Source organism: Cavia porcellus, unplaced genomic scaffold, assembly GCF_034190915.1.
Source record: "Cavia porcellus strain 051 isolate PalLab524CR breed Dunkin Hartley unplaced genomic scaffold, mCavPor4.1 scaffold_23, whole genome shotgun sequence".
NCBI lineage: Eukaryota > Metazoa > Chordata > Mammalia > Rodentia > Caviidae > Cavia > Cavia porcellus.
In genome coordinates, this window is record NW_026947506.1 from 55,752,691 (window position 1) to 55,767,665 (window position 14,975).

The 14,975-nt window shown below is 42.8% G+C and overlaps 1 protein-coding gene across 5 annotated transcripts in view; it reads left to right on the top strand.

Moving 5' to 3' along the window:
- LOC100721498 (S-adenosyl-L-methionine-dependent tRNA 4-demethylwyosine synthase TYW1) overlaps positions 1-14,975 on the top strand; it is a 174,872-nt gene that overhangs the window by 25,162 nt on the left and 134,735 nt on the right. For 3 of the 5 annotated variants that reach the window (XM_013148267.3, XM_003465802.5, XM_063234466.1), the window contains one exon: positions 8,269-8,321. The exons of the other annotated variants lie outside the window; for them this stretch is intronic. In XM_013148267.3, the coding sequence (XP_013003721.1) occupies positions 8,269-8,321 (53 nt within the window). The remainder of the gene's footprint in view (positions 1-8,268; positions 8,322-14,975) is intronic. 5 annotated transcript variants of the gene reach the window in all.

Consider the following 14,975-nt stretch of genomic DNA (forward strand, 5'->3'; position numbering starts at 1 on the left):
TCTGTGTGTGTCTGTCCTCTCTTCTCTTCTCTCTCCTCTGTGGTATTGGTGGTTGGACTCACTGAGCTACATCCTCAGCCTTTTTCTTATTTACTTATCTTCTGAGATCAGGTCTTGCAGAGTTGCCCAGGCTGGGGTCAGACTTGCAATCCTCCTGCCTCGGCCTCCCAGAGTGCTGGGATTTTAGGTCTGTGCCACCAGTGCCCCTTCCCCCAGCATTCAAATTTAATGGCCTAAGAGAGGAAGCATACACTAGGGATTTCCAAGAAGAGGAGGAGAGGCAGGTGTAAGTGTCCTGAGTTGGCAGAGCAGCCATGTTGCAGTGGCAGGTGCTGCTGCCTGCAGGTTCAGTCTCTGTGGTCCTTTCGAGGTGGCCGCCTGGACCTCACACTGCCGTTTCCCTTGATTTGGGGGCCGTTGCTCTCAGTGTCAGTGAGGCTCCAGTGTGCGCACAGAAAATGCTGGTGATTCCGGACTCCTTACCGGTCGCTGTTTATTAAAGCAAAGCTGTGACGTGGAAGAAGTTGTTTATATGACACAGGACCAAGCTAATTAGGAGTGTGTTGAGTGGGAGGGGTCACATCGGAAGCGTTGGGGTCATATTTTATTTAGGAGGTTGGAGCTGAGTAGGAGAACGAGTGGAGCGCGTTGGGAATCAGAAGACCAACAACACCCCTGTATTTTTGAGGGGTTTTTTATGCAACAGTTCTGGACCAGAATCTCCTCCCAGGAACCATCAGTTTGGTAGAGGATGTAGCCCGATATTTATGTATAATTTCCCTTTTAATTGAGACTATATTAAGGTTATTTTATGATAGAATTGAATCTATCATGCTGTTTATTTTCTGCCTGTTCTGTTCTTCAATTTGTTATTTTTTCTTTTTAAAAATCAATTGGATTTTTTCTTATGATTCTATTTTAGACCTTTGTTATCTTGTTAACTCTAACACCTTTGTTATGTAACATTGATTGAGGTTTTATTTTACATCAATTTGTCATATCATAGAACGTCTTTGAGTGGTAAAGGGTTAGCAGTCCAAATCTAAAAATCCAAAATCCCAAATCACAAACTTTTGTGAGCACCAGTGTGACCAAACCATGAAAAATTCACAGCTCCCCTCACCTGATGGGGCGAAGTGGAGATGTAGGTGCTCTCAAAAAGTTCCATAACATTATGGTCCAGGCTGTAAGTGCCCATGAATTTGCTGTTTACCCGTGGCTCTTGTCCTCAAGGTGTGCCTATGAGGAAATACTCTCAAATCAAAAAGCAAACCTGAGTCCAGAACATTGCTGCTCCCAAACACTTAGGATAAAGGATACATTGCCTGTCATGTATCACTTTATATATACACTAGAACAGCCTTACAGTGGTGTGTACCTCCACTCTCCCTTCTAAACTATGCAGTTTTTATTATACGTTTTAGTTTACATGTGTTACAAACCCTTTACTACTTTGTTGTTTTATTTAAACAGTCAGGTGTCTTTTAGGGGCTTACATAAATAGAAAGAATCTTGGGCGGGGATGTAGGCTGTGTGGCTGTCACATGCGATGCTCTGAGTTGAGCCATTGCACTTATAGGTCCGATTCAAGTCTTCTAGAGGAAAGAAAAAATGGGTTTTACATGTCTGCTCGTGTCGGTACCACTTTCTGTGTCCTTTGGGTAGTTCTGTGTTTTCTCTACCTAACACCTATTTTTTTTTTTGGTGGTTCTGGGGCTCAAACCCAGGGCCTTGTGCACTTGCCCTATCACTGGGCTATACCCCCAGTCCCAAAGACAGGCATCACTGTTTTATGTTTTTACTTTTTGGGTCCTGGGGATTGAATCCAGGGGCTCACACAAGTTGAGCATGTGCTGGACCATTGAACTCCCCTGGCTCCCCTGGCAAACTTCCTTTGGAGTGTGTGTGTGTGTGTGTGTGTGTGTGCGTGTGTATGTGTGTGTGTTGGTAACAACTTAGTTCAGCTTTATATACCTGAGAAAAGCATTATTCTGCCTTCATTTTTGTAACATACTTTATTTTATTTTTTGCAGAATGTAGAAGTGCAGGTGCCAGTGTTTCTTTTGAGTGCTTAGAAGAAACCCTCTCCTCATCTTGTCCCTCACACTGCTGCCGAGGAGATTGGCTGTCCCATCTCCTGCTGTCTGTCCCTTTGACCGCCTTGCTACTTTTAAGGTTTTTCCTGATTTTTCCTTCTTGATTCCTGATTTTGAGCAGTTTAATAATTGAGTGTCTCCAATTGTGGATTTTTTTGAAATTTGTAATATTTTTGTAGATTTTTACCAGTTAACCATCTCTTATCTGAAAAACTGAAATTCAGGGTTCTCCAAAATCTGAAACATTTTGAACAGCATGTTAGAGCTGTGGATTTAGAGCATTTTGGATTTTGGATTTTAGAGCATTTTGGATTTTGGATGTTTGAATTAGAGGTGCTAAACCTGTCGTATGTCTCAGTGTAGTTGTTATGTACCTTTTTGTGTGTGTGTGCCTTCATACTTTTTTTTTAAATTTTTATTTTGAAGGTAGTAAAATACAACAGAACAAGACAGAACAAAACCAATTGATACAGTATAGTGAAATTGGTACAGAACTTCACAGCAGGTTACCGGGATAACAGCAATAGGAATCACAGTATATTTTGTTATCATCATAATAGTTGCTCTTTCAATCACATATATCAAACTAAAATGAAGTACAGAATATTATAGAACTTATCAAAACAGAATATTGAATAGAGCAGTACCATTAATAAGAATAAAGCAAAACAGTAGTAAAAATTTTTTGCCTTCAAAGAGATGGTAGAAGGAAATCCCCCTTATTTTCTATCAGCCTCCCAAGAGATGCTCAGATCTCTGATTCCCATTTGCTAACGGGGGTTGGGGCAGGAGAAAGGGGATAGGGGAAGAGGGATGATTGACTCTCAGCCCGCGCACCAGTAGGCTCACTATTGCTTAGCAGGGAGGCAGACTAGTTCCAGCATGGAATACCTGTTTTTTTGTCCTTATATGTCATGTCTATGTCTTTTCTAGTTCAATTTTGATTGATGGATTGATTTTCCACAGTATTTTTTCTTACGTATTTTCCTGGTAATCATTAACTGGATGCCAAACTTACTTTATCTTATAAGTGGCTGAATAATTTCATATAAACACTCCTGTAAACAGTTGGGAGCTTTTATCGGGGATGAATATGTTATTTAGGATTAGTTGGAGCTTTGAGACTCACTTGTATTAAGCGAGACCAGGGACTACGGAAGCAAAAACACCTGTGTTCTCTCCGCAAAGCCTTGTGTATGCCGAGGTTCCAGTCCGGTGGGAACAGGGGGTCTGCTGTGAGCACCCAGCACGCCTCGCCTTGCGAGTGCCTTCTTTCCAGGTCTTGGGCAGTTACTTTTACACCGACACCAGATCAGTACACAGGCAAACACTTGATAAGAATCCGGTGCAGAATTCTGAGTCCGTGTTGGAGTCACTGTCTTCTCTCAGGTACACAGATCTGCACGCTCTGTACCCCTTGCTCTGCCTGATTCTCAGCCCCGTTCCCTCAATACAGTGAGTGCTTTGCTTTAGGGTTCCCACCTTGCTTGGGCTTCTGGCCTAGCAGCTTTGAAAACAGAAAGCTGGCAGTGCTAGCACTCACCTGGTTTGCTTCTCATCTCTGGAATCAGTGTCCTTGGCTGCCTGAATTTTCATGTCCTAAAACCTGTGGTTTCATAGATCTTGTCCATTCTTTGGTGTTTCAGGTGGAATGGCAAATCCTATTACTCTGTCTCAGTTGGAAGCTGAATTCTGCACTGTGCATCCTAGCAACCGTATACTCTGGTTTATCCCAGCAGCATGGTCACCGCACAGCTCTGCCCTAAAATGTGGAGAGTGGCTTTTGTCCACGCCTAAGTGTAAAACGGTGTAGAACTCTATCTGGGGCGAGGGCCTTAACTAATAGAGCATGATTTCTGTGCTAGCAACATCAGCAGTGTTAGGAATCCAGTAGAAGACCTAGAATTTTCCCTGGTAATCTTTTAAATGCTTATTACTTACTGCATTGGGCTCAGTTCCATCTTGAAGTAGATAAGCAATGCTTTGTTTATTTATATGCAAGGTGTGTACATAAATGTGGAAGAGTATAAAAGACAAAGCCCTGTAAATGTTGCCACCGGAGACTTGTAATCCGAATTGACATTGTTCTTTTGATCATCACTTTGTGAATGTGCACAGGAAACCAGCTTCTAACCCACTCTCGCCGTCATCCTCTCTATTTCTCTGCTTGCCTCATTTGTCTTGCACAAAGAGATTCATGGTAATTGGGGCTTACTGTTTGAAGCCTCATGCGAAACTTTATTGAATTTTTTGAAATCAAAATGTTTGAAAACTAAATGAGATTATCTTGGCACAGTTTTTGCCTACTGTTTCAGGTCTTACATGGCTAAGAGGTTTTTTTTTTTTTGGTGCTTTTCGTTTTTATCGGTACCAGGGATTGAACTCACGACTGCCTGCTTGCAAGGCAGGCGCTTGTGCCGCTGAGCTAAATCCCCAGCCCTATGGCTAAGAGTTTTTAGATACTAGGTTGTGGTGTGATACTGAGAATTCCCATTACATTGTAGTTCTTAGAATTTGATTTTCCCTCTTTTTGGGTCAATAATTCATTGTTTTGATCTTCTATTGCCAATTTGATTCTTCATATTCTTTTCCAAGATCAGCGGTGATAGTTTCCTAGTGTTCATTTGAAGTATATTGTTGTTTTTGCTTCATAGCCAGCCCAAGGTCCATTTGAAAAGTTATTCTGCAGTTTCATTTTAAAATTTTTTTTCTTTTTGGAATCAGGTCTCACTATGCAGTTCAGACTGGCCTCGAGCTCAGCATGTAATCTGCTGGTCTCAGACTCACAATGATCCTCCTGTGTCTGTCTCTCGAATGCAGGGATTATAAGCATGTGCCACCATGCCCATTTAAAAAATATATTCTTCCTGCCGTGCAAGTGTAAGGTTCTGAGTTTGATTCATAGTACCTCCAATAGAAAAAACTATATATATATATATATATATATATATATATATATATGTTCTTGACTAATGGCTATTAATTTTACAAAATAATGGGTTTTGATGTGATGTTTTTTACATGCATATAACATTTTGATCCTATTCATTGTATTACCTTCACTTACAAGCCCTCTTCCTGCATCTCTTATTCCCTCCCTCTTTTCTAGTGACAGCCTCCTTCTACTTCTATGTTATCTTTCTTTCATTAGACTCCACATACTAGAGAAAGCGTGCAATGTTCGTCTTTCTGAGTCTGACTCAGTTCCCTTACTGGGATGATCTTCAGCCCCATACATCTTCCTGAATGACAGAATTGCCTTCTTCCTTGTGACTGACTGATGCTGTGCATTCATCTGCTCTTGGGCACCTGGGCTGGTTCTGTATGTTGGCTGTTGTCAAATAAACATGGGTATGTAGGTGTCCTTACAGTATGCTGTCCTCAGTTCCTTTGAATATATATTAAGAAGTGGTATAGGAAGGTCAGATGGTAGCGTTTTCTGAGTTTTTTAGAAACTCCATACTGATTTCCATAGTGGTTGTACTGATTTACATTTCTACTGTCAGTATAGAGGGGTTCCTTTCCCCCCGTGCCTCACCAGCATTAGTAATTTTTTGGTGGGGGGAATATCCTTGATGATAAACATTCTGTGTGGAGCCAGAATCTATGTGGTTTTGATTTGCATTTCTTTAGGGGATGTTGGACATTTTTCCTTGTATCTCTTGTGTGTTTGTGCTTTTCAGAAGTGTCTGTTCAATTCATTTGTCTATTTAGTGGTTAATTTTTGGGGAAGGTAATATTTTTGAATTCTTTCTTCTGCTTAGTAATTCTCTGTTGGAAGAGTGGCTAGCAAAGATTTCCTCCCGCTCTGCATGTAGTCTCTTTGGTTTGTTGTTTTCCTTGCTGAGTTCGTGCAGCCCCAGTCAAGTCTTGCAGTTCCTTTCTGTGTTGCTGGGGTTCTGTTCAGGAAGTCTTTACTTGTGCCTGTGTCTCAGAGGGTCCCCCTTCCTTCTAGTGTTTGCAAAGTGTTTCCTTCTAGTGGTTGCAAAGTTTGGGTCTCCTGTTTAGATTTCTTCTCCATTCTGAGCTGAGTTTTGTACAGGACGAATAGTGGGGATCTAGTTTCATTCTCCTCACGTGGATGTCTAGTTTTCCCCGCACCATTTGATAAAGAGACTGCCTTTTTTCCAACCTGCTTTTGGCCCCTTTGTCAAGATTCAGTGGCTCACTTCTGTTTCCTCTGTTCAGTGCCGTCTGTTTGGATGCCAGTTCCATGCTGTTTTGTTACTGAAGTTCCATAGCACTATGACCTCTCCAGCATTTCTCTTTTTGCTCAGGGTTGCCTTTGCTATTCTGGGTCTCTTGTGTTTCCATGTACATTTCAGGACTTTTTTCTAGTCCTGTGAAGAATGTTACTGGTATTTTGACGGGGATTGCGTTTGGTCTGTTGGTAGTATGGCCATTGTCCTACGATCTGTGAACACAGGCGGTCTTTCCATCGTCTAGTGTTTCTTGTGTTTCTTTCTTCAGTGTTTTCAAAGGTTCACTGTAGTGGTCTTTCACCTCCTTGGTTAGGTTGGTTTCTAGGAATTGTTTCTTTGATTTCTTTCTCATTTAGTTCATTGTTGGTGCATAGACAAACTATTGACACTTGTGTGTTGATTTGTATCCTGCTACTTTGCTGATTTTGTTTATAAAATGTAAAAATCTTGATGGAGCCTTTAGGGTCTTCTGAGAATAGGATCATATCTGCAAATAAGGATAATTTAAATTCTTCCTCTCCTGTTGTATCCTTTCTTCTTTTTCTATCTGCTGCCTAATTGCTCTAAAATTTGAAGTGCTATATTGAACAGTAGATTCCCTCTTCTCCTTGCTGATTTTAGAGGAAATGCATTGTTCTCCCTATTCAGTATGATGTTGGCCATGAGTTTGTTGGGGCTAGCCTTTATTATGTTGTGGTATGATCCTTTTGTACTTGTTTCTTTGGGCTTTTATCATGAAGGAATGTTGAAACTGTCAAAGGCTTTTTCTACATAGACAATCCTGTGATTGTTTTCCTTGAGTCTATTTATCAGCTGTATCACATTGTTGATTTATGATGAACCATCCTTGCATTCCTGGAATACAGCTTGATTATGGTGCGTGACTTATTAATGACTGCCTGTTGTGGCTTCTTCCCACCCAGCTGTTGTGGCAGGGTGTCCCAGAGGCCCGGAAGTGTGGTTGTCTGTGACTCTTGGTCTCTGGAGCAACTCATTCCCAAACAGTAAGCCGCCTCTCCAGATGGCTTCTGTTTGGACCACTCCAAGATTTGGTGGCTGTTGCTGTGGGTATCTTCTCCAGGACTAACCTGCCAGGCAAGATGAGCCACTCTCAGACTCAGTCCTCACATTCGCCTCACAGCCTGCAGTAACCATGAGTGTCTGCTGTCCTTTGTCACCACCGTGGCTGCTGCCCTCTCCAGGCTGACCTTGCCCCCACTCTGAGTCATGTAGAATGCTGCAGACTTTCATCTGTGTTGCCTTACTGTTTCTCCAGGCTCTTTTGGTATTTTTGTTTTGTTTTGTTTTGAGGCAGGGTCTCACTGTGTAGGGCTGGCTGCCCTTGAATTAACTTGTGGTGACCCTCAGCAGCCTCCCGGATGCTAGATCACGAGCATGTATCACCGTGTCAGGCTCTCCGTGTCTTGTAACTTTCTTATCCCATCTTTTTGTTCTGATTCCTGGAGCTCTTACTCTTCTCCTCAGACTGTAGTTTCTCCTTTTAAACTCTTGCCTCTTCTCACTTGTGGATTTCTGCAAGCGATACTTGTATTCCATCATTTTACCCCAGAAAGCCCCTTTCGGGTCTTCTAGATGAGTATCTGCAGTGCTCTGGTATCCTCCAAGAGGGTTGTTTCATGGGGTTCTCCGACTTTTTGGAGCTGCTCTGAGTTTTAGCCTGTGAGGTATGTTAGACACTGAGAGGTTAAAGCCTCCCTGTATGATTTTAGATTAATTCATGGATTCTTTTGAGTCTATGTCATTATATATATACACAGTTTAAACTGTTTCTCATCACAGCGAGTAAAACCATTACTGTTTTCCACTATGGGGCTGTTGACTGCCATAGTTTAAGCAAAACCACCCAACCAAACAACAACAACAAAAAACATCATTGTGCTAAATTTTACTATCACTATTTGATATGAGGCTTTGATGAATTCAGTTTTGTGTTCTGCTTTTCCATTCAGGTTATCAGTTGATTGGGAGCCACTCTGGGGTGAAGCTCTGCAGGTGGACAAAGGTATTTGTTTGCTTTTATTAAAGTGTTATTTCTGTTGTGTGACATTTTGTGGCTATTACATGGAGTCACTAAGTTTACCAATAATGGTGTAATTACGTGCACAAATTTTGGTTGGATGTCTTAAAATGAGTTCAGCAATTCTAAATGGATGTGGAACCCATATCCCAGAGAAGGTGTAAATTCTTTCCCTAACCCTTGTGAATTTACTTGGGCCCATTCATACTCAGACCTCCCCATGCAGCCATCGTTCTAGTTACTACTTTCTTATTTCATTTTGCATTTCTAAAACGTCACATGACTGGTGTGTGAGATAATGGTGTGGTGATCTGTGAGTGGCTTCCTCAGGCGCCATTCCGTTCCTGAGCTGTACCCATGTTTGTAGCGCATATAGAGGTTTATTCTGTTTCTGCGCAGTGGTGTTCCATTGTGGGACCATGCCTCAGTTTCCTCTCTGTTTTCAGTATTCGACTGTTACTAATAAAACCACCGTGAACATTTGCATACAAAACCATTTGTCAGCATATATTCCCGTTTTCCTTGGGTGGATACCTAGAAGCAGAACTATTGGCCAGAGTGGTTTTATTTTACATTTGCTGGCTGCTGCTGCTGCTGAGGAGGACCTTGTCATGTGCACGCTGGCCGTTATATTTGGGAAATACCTGTCATAATTGTGCCTGGATCAAGTGATTGTACTCTAGGTTATTGATTAGAAGTCCTGATACATTATGGATATGGATCTTTTAGCAGATGTGCAGTATGGATATTTCTTCCAGTCTGTGACTTCTTACTGTTTCTTAAAGGTATCTTTAAGTTGAATACTGGATACTGCCCAACTTACCTTTTTTTTTCTTTAATGGTTTGCTTTTTGTATTATTTGATATTCTTTGTTTTCTTTTAAAGCTTCTATGTAGTTTTAAACTTTTGCCTTTAGGTCTTTGATCCATCTTGATGAGGCTTACTGGGTAGTTGGTTTTTTTGGTGCCATTTGTTGAAAACTTTGCACTCTCTGTTGAATTACTTTCCAGTCTGCAGGGCCATCTATCATATGTGGGCAGTCTTATTTCTGGACTTTTCATGTTGTGTACCAATATATATTTTTCTGTCGTTAAGCCAATATGTATTGTCTTGACTTTAACTCTTCATAGTAAGTCAAATTACATGGTGTCATTTTTCTTTTTTTGTGTGTGGTCCTGTGGAGTTGAACTCAGTGGCTCATACATGCTAGTCAAGTACAGTACCACAGAGGAGTTATACTCCATCCCATTCTACCTTTTTAAAAAAATTTCCAGTATAAGTGTAAATTTAATCCAATGGTTTCCATTATTTCAAGTACTTTGTTGTATTTTAATATAGTCAACCTGTGAATTTCTACTGTATGTATTCATATTTTCTTGTTTTTATTGAGCAATTTACATACTGTACAATCCATTCATTTAAAATATACCATTGAATGGTTTTCGGTATAATCACAGGGTTGTGCAACCATTACCAGAATATAATTCTAGGACATTTTTGTCCTCTCCAAAGGAATCCTAGCAGTCAAGCGTCATTCTCCCTTCTTCCTACATTCCTGAGGAATCATGAATCAATTGGTGTCTCTGCAAGTTTGTCTAATTGGGACATTCCACATACAAAAGGATATTGTGTGGAGTGTGGCCTTTTGCGCCTGGTTTCTGTCACGTGGGGTGATGTTTTCGGGTGTGTCCGTGTGGTACCGTGTGAGTATTTCATTCCTCTTCATGGCTGCTAATGCTGTGCGTGTGGATTTATCTTTGTGTATCTTTTCATTGGTTGATGGACGTTAGGGTTGCTGCTACCTTTTTGGATGTTATAAATGATGCTACCCTGAATATTATTCCAAGCATGGGTTTTTGTGTTCCGTGTGTACCTGGGAGTGCAGTTGCTGGATCATGACAAGTTTGTGTGTGTGTGTGTGTGTGTGTGTGTGTGTGTTGGCATGCGCGCGCATTTTTTTTTTTTAAATTTGAGGACTTGCCAAACTTTTCCAGGTAGTGTTGCGCAGCTTTAGGAGGGACACACATGGAGTGATGAGGGAGGAAGGGGACCCTAGCCTAGCCAGCAGGATCAACCACATCAGTCCTGCGGTCACGGTAACAGGGGTGACAGATGTCACAGCCAGCTGGCTCTCACATTTTCTACAGTTTGTGGTGGTGTCAGCAGGAACAGAATTACTGTGGCACTCTGGTGACTGGACTTCAGGAGCTGTGTGACTTCCAGGCCCTTGTCCTGGTCTGGTGATGGTGAACCTTTCAGAACTTCCACTGGTGCGGCAGCCCACTGCAGCATGCATGCCATGTGGTCACCACTCTTGTCCTAGACCTTTCTGCAGCCTGTCCTGTCTTTGGCATGGTTCTCCATAGAGAACTGTTCTCACTGCTATTATTATTGTTGTTGTTGAGACAGGGTTGTGTTGTATAGGTCAGGCTGGCCTTGAACTCACTGTGTAGCCTAGGCTGGCTTTGAACTTGCATTATCTTCCTGCCTCCTTCGGCCTCCTGCTGCTGGGATGAGAGGTGTGTGCCACCATGCCCAGCTCCTCACTGATTTTATTACCTTCAGTGGGACAAGGTCTGAGTAAGCCAGCCCTTCTTCTCCAGTCATGCTTGGCTTTTTAAATTTCTGCTGTGACAAATCTCTATTTTGCTTTCTGTGTGCCCTGTCCATCGCATTCCTGCCCTCATCGTTCCAGCCCTTTCCCTTACACTCTGTGGTCCCTGGCAGGAAATGTGTGTCGTCAGGGCGCTGGCCCTGCCGCTGTGCCAGAATCCACACTTGACTTGGCTCTTGGTACATCAGCTGCCCTTTAGCTCTTCCGGGTGGAGGACCTGTTTCTTAGCTCCTGTGGTTTGCAAAATATCAGACGTTCTCCACATTTCTCTGTTGTATCTTCTTGGATTCAGCTCCTGTGTGGGCCCCCTGCTGTTACTTGTGGCTAGCTGAGAAACCCTTCTTACTTTTGAAAAATAATTTTTATTCCTGTCTTTATCCTAATAGTCATTGGCATGGATATTCCAACAGATTACACCTCTGGTACCTTCTGTCATTCCATTTCTCTCAGTGACAGTATGCCAGTGTCCTGTTAATAAGTTAATTAATTTGAACACTTCTCATATCTGTAATTTCTTTTTTCTAGCCCAGTGATTTTTAATCACATCAGATTTAATGCCTTCTGTTTGTAGCCAGTATTTTGTAGCATCCCCTTTACTGTTGCTAAATTGAATTTTCAGATAGTATAATGTCATATACATAATTTATAAGCAAATCAGCATTTGTATAACTATAATATAAAAGAAGAAGTACTTATATTAAATATTATGTATTTCTGTACAAAAATGATATGAAATTGCTACCTTAAAAGGCATAATGAAGCTGCTGCCTGCATCTACTTTTAACGGATAAGTTTGAATGTAAGGGAAGTTAAAAAATACTGCAAGTTATTCTGTATGAGGTGTAATAAAAACCAAGGGTTACATATCTACAATAAGTGAACGAAGGGAAATAACCTTCATTAATTAAAATAGGGCTCATAAGTCAACCAATTACATTACCAGAGGGAAAATGAGAAAGTTGGATGCATCGCACATGCCCTGAATCTCATTTTTAAATTGTGGAATCGGAGTACTTTCCTGTCTTGTGACTGGAGGGCGGTGACAGAACATTGCAGAAAATGCAGATCTCCTGTTTCTGAAACCCTGCACTTTTGAGACCAACATTCTATCTCTAATTTATGAGAAGACTGTGGAGATCATAAGTTGAATTAAGTATGCTTACCAAAGCATCAACAAGCCTAGGGCAATGATGGTGAATCTTTTAGAGCTTTCAATAATGCAAACAGCCCACCGTGGCCTGTGTGCCGTAGGTTTGCTACTGACCTAGGGCTAGTTGCCTCTGACTTTGAGGAGATGAGAAGACCTGAACTCACAGGACGCTGCTTTGACTGATCTGAATTGTTGACAGCGTGAAAATGAGTGTTTCTCATCTTCTCATCTTCCTGATACCTGCATGGACCTGTGTTTTACACCTGCTCCCAGGAGAGAGTAATGATTTCTCATGTTTGCCTTCCACCTTTTGCATAGGTGCCTCTATTGGTGGAGGCTGTCTGAGAAGTATGGTGTTGCATTTCTTGCCCTTGCTTAGAAGGCCAGGCATGAGACCATTCACAGAAAACGTCCCACACAGTCTGCTTTGACACTCAGAGCCCGCACATGCTTCTACCTGTATTTATGTTTTCAGTCAACAAGACATTTGCTTCTGCCTGACAAGTTTCATATATTCCTTACATAGATATTCCCTATACTCCCTTCCTTTATGTGTCTTTGGAGTCTCCTGTGTAGTTCAGGCTGGCCTTGAAATCGCTCAGGCTGCTCTTGGGACCTCAGGCGTGTGCCACCATGCCTGACCCATTAAGTGTCTTTGAATCTCGTACCTTAACTAACTTGGATGGAGAGTTGGCAGAGAGGATGGGGAAATGCATACATACATACACGCGTGCACATGTAAAAAATATGCTTAGATACGGCAGTTGTGTGACCGTACTTGGTCACAGTTTTGTGTATAACTTTGTTTTTCTGCTGGGCGGGCCATGTCTTTCTTGTGCCGCATCAGTACCTCAGGCCCTCGTATCATTCTGCCTTCCAGTGAAGAGCTTGTGTGGAGGTGGCCTCTCCTTAATCTCCTTATCTGCTGTACCTGGGGAACCCGGGGTTCCAGACAGCATGATTCCAGTTTTCATTATGTAGCGGCAGCTCTGCTTCCCGGAGAACAGGATCAGTGACTCTGGCCAGTGCTGTTGTCAGTGTGGGTGGCTGGTTCTGCAGTGTCGTCAGGAGCTGCAGGGGGCTGTTTGATGATGTCAGGACTGCAGAAGGTCTGAGGGTCTGTGATTCTGCCCTGATTGAAAGCTGACAGGTTGGCCTGTGGCAATTCTTGGATATCAGCAGAGCACACAGAATTTGTATGTCAGAGACAAAACCTACCTGCCAGTTTGATCTTCATGTTCATTGTGGTTTCTTTGCCCTTCTGGTGCCAGGGAGGTGATGTGGATGTGGACTCAAGCAGATGTTGGGGGCACAGTGGATTTATGTCCCAGCACAGGAACCCTGAGGGGTAAACTTCCTGTCTCCTAGGAGGGTTGTTGGTAAATCTGTCCCACCTTTGGCTGGAAGGTCGACATTAATCTTTATTATTTTGATCGGGAAACAAATCTGTCTTTGCCATTAGAGGGAGACACTACCTCTGCCTTGGAAAGATGGTCTGTAACTAGAGCTGGCTTCAGAGGTGCACACAGGCCACAGAGAATTGTCTGTTGGTACAGGTTCCCTGTGGGTCTGTGGGGAACCTGGAAACTGGAGTCAAAATTCTAAAGCTGTGAAGCAGCAGTGGAGTGACACTGATGGTGATGATAGAAGCCACGCCCGCATCTGTCACTAGCTGTCCTCTAGGGCTTTCTTTCAGGAGGGAAACATTCAGAATCTGTGCTACACGATGCAGTCTCCTAGCCATGTTCCTTGTATGTAACCATGCAGCCCTGATGGCCACTAACTAGATGTTGCCTGCAATTCTTGAAATGTAGCCATTGTGACTGAGGAACAAAATTTTAAATTTTATTTGATTTTAATTCATTTAAAATTCAGTACGATCAGGTCAGGGATATAGCTCAGTGGCACAGCACTGCCTGATAAGCATGAAGTCATGAGTTCAATTCCTAGTACTAAGAAACAGAAACAGCCACACACACACACACAATTTGCTGCCCCAGGACATTTCTGACAACTGCAGACTGCACATGTGACCATATCAGCCTTCCAGCGGGGTGTGCAGGAGCTGTGTCATCTGGGTCTGTGTAAGTTTGAATACTCCATAGTGTTTCCCAGAAGCACGTACGCTCCCTTGCTAGGGTCGGGCATCCAGCTGGCACCTGGAAGAAAGCTGATCCAGGCTTCCTAGAGAAGGCAGCGTGAGGGAGGAAGGACCAGGCAGCGCCAGCCAGCAGCCGCTATCAGCAGTCTCAGCTGTGCAGCCGCAGCCAGGTCCCCTCTGCACAGAGCTGTGTGGTGACCTCAGCCCCGACCCCCAGCTGGCGCACGAATTTTGAGCAGAGTACACATGAGTGACGCGTGAAATCACGGGCTGTGGGCTGTTGTGGGGCCCAGTGGGCACCTGAGCCAGACACAGCTGGTTGCTTCAAGGATGTGGGCATGGGCTGTGCCACTCTCGTGGGTGCCAGATCTGTGAGGTCGGGAGGTTAGTCAGTGGACAATGACAGAATGTGAGCTGCTGAGAGCCCCAAGCCAGAGCAACTTGTGCACTGGGTTTAGATGACAGTGTTGGCAGCGCCAAGGAAATGAGACTTCTCTCTTTCCTCAGTTTTGTGTCCTGGAGAGATTAAAGGTTGGCAAGCATTCCGTCAAGTACATTATGTGGCTAGAAATCACTTTCTAAACCTCTGTTATCTTGGTGGAATCCTGGGGGTGGGGGGCAGGAGGTGTTTTTTTTAGCCAGAAAAGCACATAAAGGTATTGATGGAAGAGAACTTAATTTTTATTTTTATTTTTTACTTTCTGGATGGATAAATTGTAGCTCTGATTTTTTTTTTTTTTTAAACCAGGAATCAGATAGGCGCTTTTGTTGCTG